Source organism: Typopeltis vanoorti, chromosome 23, assembly GCF_054136105.1.
Source record: "Typopeltis vanoorti isolate ZY-2024b chromosome 23, IOZ_Tvanoo_1.0, whole genome shotgun sequence".
Lineage (NCBI taxonomy): Eukaryota > Metazoa > Arthropoda > Arachnida > Uropygi > Thelyphonidae > Typopeltis > Typopeltis vanoorti.
This window is the reverse complement of record NC_143571.1, coordinates 48,166,281-48,172,438: the sequence shown is the minus strand read 5'-3', so window position 1 is coordinate 48,172,438 and position 6,158 is coordinate 48,166,281. Positions and strand designations below refer to the sequence as shown.

The following is a 6,158-nucleotide window of genomic DNA, read 5'->3' as shown; positions in this document are numbered from 1 at the left end:
CTACTCTGTGGGCTTTCTGCAAGATTTTATTTTTGGCCTTTTTTTCCCCAAGAAAGTATTGTGATGTTTCAGATTAAAGTTACTTATCCAAATAATAAGTAATAGTTCCTTATTGGTTGATTACTTTTTAATTGGGATCAGTTTAAAAAAGGAAAAGATGACCAAAACTGGTCAACAGACAGCCTGGAGTAATATTACTTTAGCTAACAGTTAAGTTAAAAAAACTCAACTGACCTACCTTAGGAGATTCAGATTGTATCCTTCCTGCTAAGAACTGTCAGCCATTGTCATTTCACCAGTTTATATATTAGTAATGGTTGATGCAAATCAAATGCTATTCGCTTTAAAGGAAAGCCAATATGCTGAATTCATTCGTATCTTAAGGATAAGACTTCAGAATTATCCAAAAGCCCAATTAAGAAATCTATCTAGTGAAATTTGTATACAGTAGTTCCATTTTATCTGCAACCAACTCCAGTCCTAAGACATTGGAATTTTTAATGAGAGATAGGTAGTCCAACAATTAGAGGAATTCTTTGCAAAAAGTTACATGCTGAGATTAAGATTCCATTCACATAACTATTACATTATAATATGCTGTTATAACTGTTAATCTCTTACTGTACCTACAGGAAAAAACAGGGTTGGGTACAATCTGCAGGGATGTCTTGGAACGTATGTCCTGCAGATAAGGAGGGGAAACTACTGTATTGCAAACAAAACTGAACTGAATTATGGCATAACTTTGTATAGAAGCCAATATGGAAAAATGTTCCACTTTTTGACAGAAAATCCAATTCAATTTTGTTTTGGAATAAAGTATTCTGTGAATTTAAAATATTCAAGCCAGCTGTATGCAGCAGCTTGTTATAAAGCTGCTTTTAGGCAAAAGTATTTTTCAGCATGAAATTACACTGGAGGCCTAAAGTTCCATGTTTTCAGGATATCTGTACTCTGCCCTTATTCTAGAAACTCAGATTATAGCATGATATGTTCTAAATTGGGTTGTCAAAATTAATAATTGTAATGTTTTGAATAAACCTATGCAATTAACAAAACCCTATAAATTCAATAGTAATATTCAAACAGAATGTCCTAACAACTTTGCAGTAATTATAGCAAAATTTTAGATTTTAGGAAAAAATGCCTCAGAAGTTCTGCATTCCAGAATGTACAGCACAGCAAAATTTCAAGTTTTTTTTTTTTTTTTTTTTTTTTTTTTTTTTTTTTTACATCTAGTCTAGTTACGAAGATTTTACATGCAAATATTACTTTGGCATGACAAAAGTAAAATTGCGGAGTAGCATATTATAGAATCTAGCTTCACACAATAAGAAACACCATGTTATCAAAAGAACTTTAATTGCTTGGAATTAACATTCATGAACAAATCTATAAAACTGGCTTGAGCCAGGAGATCGATATTCATAAAATGTTTAGTATTCATCGCCTTCATCTTCAGCTCCATCTGCAGAATCCATACCAACTTCTTCGTAATCTTTCTCCAGAGCAGCCAAATCTTCACGGGCTTCTGAGAACTCTCCTTCTTCCATACCTTCTCCTACGTACCAGTGTACAAAAGCACGCTTGGCATACATAAGATCAAACTTGTGATCAAGACGAGCCCAGGCTTCAGCAATAGCTGTTGTATTGGAAAGCATACAGACTGCCCTCTGTACTTTGGCTAAGTCGCCACCTGGAACAACTGTTGGAGGCTGGTAGTTTATGCCCACCTATAAAATAAATCAAATCCATATTAATAGACTTCCACATATAGTTAAGTATAAAATTATGCTAAAAATTTGTTTCTAATCATTATGGATTGTATTAAACTAGCAACTATTTGCATATGCTGTGAAAGTTGCCTAATATCTATTAAGGATGTTTAACCCCCCCCCCAATCAGCCTTTGATGGCCAACTAAATCTGGATACGATTATGTAATACTTTGAATAACTAATTTAGTCTCACTATTTCATCCACCTTGGCCAATATAGTAGGGAGGCTAAACTATATTTTAAATAGCATATAATTTGTGAGCTAAAACATTTTAGCCAAACAGTATGAAATGAAATTATATACATACATTTTTGTAGCCTTATGAAAAAATAAAATCTAAACCAGTAACCAAATTAACTAGTTATTAATTTCAAATTCCATGTATGAAAAGTAACATGTTCAGCTTAGTGCTGAAATAAGGAAAGCTAAAACACAGACATTTGTTCTAATAAGCTACGTGCAAAGCTTATGAGAATGCCTTTCAAAATTAAGCAGCATTTTTAGTATCTCATACCAAAAAGGAATTTCAGGACAATCGTTTCTTTAAGCCAGTCATATCTGATAACATACAAACAAGCACCTACTGTTAAGGTCTAGGTATCCTAAACATTAAAGAAACGCAAACATTTAAGTATCTTACCTTAAAACCAGTAGGACACCAATCTACAAATTGGATTGTTCGCTTGGTCTTGATGGCAGCAATAGCAGCATTGACATCTTTTGGAACGACATCACCACGATAAAGAAGACAACAGGCCATATATTTACCATGACGTGGATCACACTTTACCATCTGGTTGGCGGGTTCGAAACAGGCATTTGTAATTTCTGAGACTGTAAGCTGCTCGTGGTATGCCTTTTCTGCAGATATCACAGGAGCATATGTAACAAGAGGGAAGTGGATTCTTGGGTAAGGAACCAAGTTAGTTTGGAACTCGGTCAAATCAACATTAAGGGCACCGTCGAAACGAAGAGAGGCAGTGATGGAAGAGACAATTTGTCCAATTAGACGATTGAGGTTGGTATAGGTAGGACGCTCAATATCGAGATTACGACGACAAATGTCATAGATGGCTTCATTGTCAACCATGAATGCACAGTCAGTGTGTTCAAGAGTAGTATGAGTTGTAAGTATGGAATTGTATGGTTCCACAACAGCAGTTGATACCTGAAAAGATTATAATTCTTTAGCATCTTTAAGCAGAAGCCGATTAATTATAAAAGATAAGATTTCTTTAATAGCAAACAAAGAATACTCAAAATGAAGAATGATACTAACTACATTAAACTACTTACTTGTGGAGCTGGGTAGATGGCAAACTCCAATTTTGATTTCTTTCCGTAATCAACAGACAGCCTTTCCATGAGAAGAGAGGTGAAACCTGATCCAGTTCCACCACCAAAACTGTGGAACACAAGGAAGCCCTGAAGTCCTGTACATTGATCTGCCAACTTACGAACTCTGTCAAGGACCAGGTCTACAATCTCCTTACCAATTGTATAGTGACCACGGGCATAGTTGTTAGCAGCATCTTCTTTACCGGATATCAGCTGTTCTGGATGAAAGAGTTGACGATATGTTCCAGTACGAACTTCATCTACTACAGTGGGTTCTAGATCAACATATACTGCTCTAGGTACGTGTTTTCCAGCACCAGTCTCACTGAAGAATGTATTGAAAGAGTCGTCGCCTCCACCAATTGTTTTGTCACTTGGGATTTGACCATCAGGCTGGATACCATGCTCAAGGCAGTAAAGTTCCCAGCAGGCATTGCCCATCTGTACTCCAGCTTGACCAACATGAATACTAATACATTCCCTCATGGCTGTTAAGTTGTTTTAGTTACCTAATGAAAATATAAATTCAATATAAAAATAAAGTACAAATATTGCACGTGTTTAGTTTTGTAAATTTGTTTTTCTTATGCAAAAATCATTTTAAGCAAAAAAGTCATGCTATAGAGTATTATTTACATATAGATTCTAGAATTATGAATAGATTCATGCTTGTCAAAGTAAAAAAAAATTTGAAAGCCAACTTTCAAGATGCCCATATATTTTGCACTCTGTCCTGCAAAGTAATTCTCAGTGACAGAACTCTCATAGAATAGCTTTTTTTTAAGGATTACTTTTCAGATTGCTTATAAATTTCAAGCATACAGAAGAGCATCAAACAGCTTTTATTCCAAAAAGGTAAAAATTCAGGTGCTTAACTTATGGGAAGAACAATGAGCTGCTGTTTTCCATCCCTAATAGCTCACTTTCAGTTTTCAATGATTACATTACACTGATATTAGATGTGTGGGAAAAAAAAAAAAAAAGTTCAATAAGAGAAAATTCTTCAGCCTTGATTTGTCAAGTTTCAGTGATGCCTGAAGTGCAACACAATCTTTAAAAATGTAAGAATCATTCATGAATTATGAAAGCTTTTTTTTGGGGGGGGGGTGCAATTTTACTGAGTGAACTGAACTGTTAGAACAGAAAGATTTTTTTTTTTTTTTTTTTTTTTTATTAGGAGGAGCTTATATCTTCAGTTCTTTTAAACTGTCAAGGAGAATTCCATCCTAGAATTTAGTTAAGGATGGTATTAGCAAATTGTTAGTGGGCTGTTTTAGGATAAAAATAGCCAAGATTAAAAAATGGGTGTTTTCTTCATAATGCTCAAGATTTCTAAACTCATCCCATAGCTGTCAGACTGCTTAACTCGTTTTAATTTAAACGTTGCTAGGTGGCATTGTTGTATGTTGGCGAATTACAACCTATTTAATATTTCATATTAAAGTGCTTTTGGTTGAATGTTAATAAAATAGCGATTAGTATGTTTGCCTTAAATTACATATAAAAGTGATTATATTTGTTTTATTTATAAGGCAAACATACCGGCTTCCCTGGGAACAGTATTAATGGACGAGATTAACACGTTCATTGGCAAACTGAAAATTGGAATTTCGTGTGGTGGCCAATTTTTTTTTTTATTTTTTTTATTTAGTTAGCGACGTCTACGCGATAACGCGTGATCGGCCGTTCGGTGAGAACTCGCAACACTTGATATCGCGTGATTGGCAATGAACGTGTTAAGCAATAGGCAATCCCATAACTTAGTATGGTATGTAGTTTGCCATTTATTACTCCCCTCACCCTCGAATTCCTAGGAACCGGAAATTGCAGTTTAATATTCACTTATATATTCATGAATATACAATAAAGCTATAAAGAGCATCGAATAACGATTAAGCAATTTAAAATAAAAAATTTGTTCTAATAAAACGATTTATATATAAAATGAATAAAGTGTTATAAGCTATCACGTGGTAACCAGGGTTGGTTACGTGGCAGAAGAGGGCGTAACCGAAGTAACTAGCAAGTGCGTTTCAGATGTTGGAATTAATGATCCAAACTTGTCTACGCAATATTGAATACTTATTGCTTACAAAGATTGCAGCCCAATCTTGAGTGTCAGGTTCATGAAAAATTTTATATTAAGTTAGTCATCGGCGCCATTACGCTATACTCTTTTGTGCCACGCCCATTCATCTGAACAAACTTATTTCAAGCAAAGAATTCACTGTAAACCAACATACAAAAAAACATGGAAAAAAAAACTTCTCATTATGAGGAGACAAATTAAAGATATATATAATATAATATAATAAAAATATGCGTTTAGTAAAATATAATATAATATATAATAAAAATATGCTTTTAGTAAAACCATAACTTCTTATATCTTGAATTTTAAGAAATTACAAATTAAGTTAATAATACATTAGAAATTTCAAAATCATTTACACAGGATCAACCACACCCATTTTCGGTAGTGACCGTTACAATTCAAATGAAGTATTTACGTTATAAACGCTATCAAGCTTATTTATAAAGTAATATTTAGATATTATAAATATCTATAAAATACTTTATTTCGCTATATTCTGCAGAAAAAAAAATAAACGTATAAAAACGATTTTGATTTCAAACTCACCAAACAAAGAACAACGGGGTTAACAAAATTCGTCGCTGGCACTGTAACGGAGCCGGCCACAAAGAAAGTACGAAGCGCGCTCCCGAAGCGGCAATTTATATGGTCTAGAAACTAGCCGTGCAAATAACACTTTTAACCAATCGGCTTAGAGAATTTGAAGAGCATGCGCTGGCATCTACACTGACAAAGAACTTTCCGCCTTTATGTTCCATATATAGTAAATATGTGTCAACCGATTACGTCATGCTAGATGGGTGTATCTAGCATGCTGGTGGGTAACTGAAATTTGGCGTGTTTTGAAACTCTTTATAACCTTTTAAAAATTTTGAATTAAATGCTCTCTCTCTTTAGGGTAGGAAATTATAAACGACAATTATCATTTTACTATCTCGTTTTCAATG

General features: G+C 34.1%; 1 protein-coding gene across 1 annotated transcript; it reads right to left on the bottom strand.

Moving 5' to 3' along the window:
- Positions 1-1,345: 1,345 nt before the first annotated feature.
- Positions 1,346-5,909, bottom strand: LOC150093825 (tubulin alpha-1 chain-like). The gene is made up of 4 exons (XM_090413181.1): positions 5,758-5,909; positions 3,075-3,625; positions 2,419-2,946; positions 1,346-1,733 (listed from the first exon to the last, which is right to left on the bottom strand). Exons 2-4 carry the CDS (start codon positions 3,600-3,602, stop codon positions 1,437-1,439), a joined length of 1,353 nt encoding a protein of 450 aa, XP_090269307.1. The 5' UTR covers positions 3,603-3,625; positions 5,758-5,909; the 3' UTR covers positions 1,346-1,436.
- Positions 5,910-6,158: the final 249 nt, after the last annotated feature.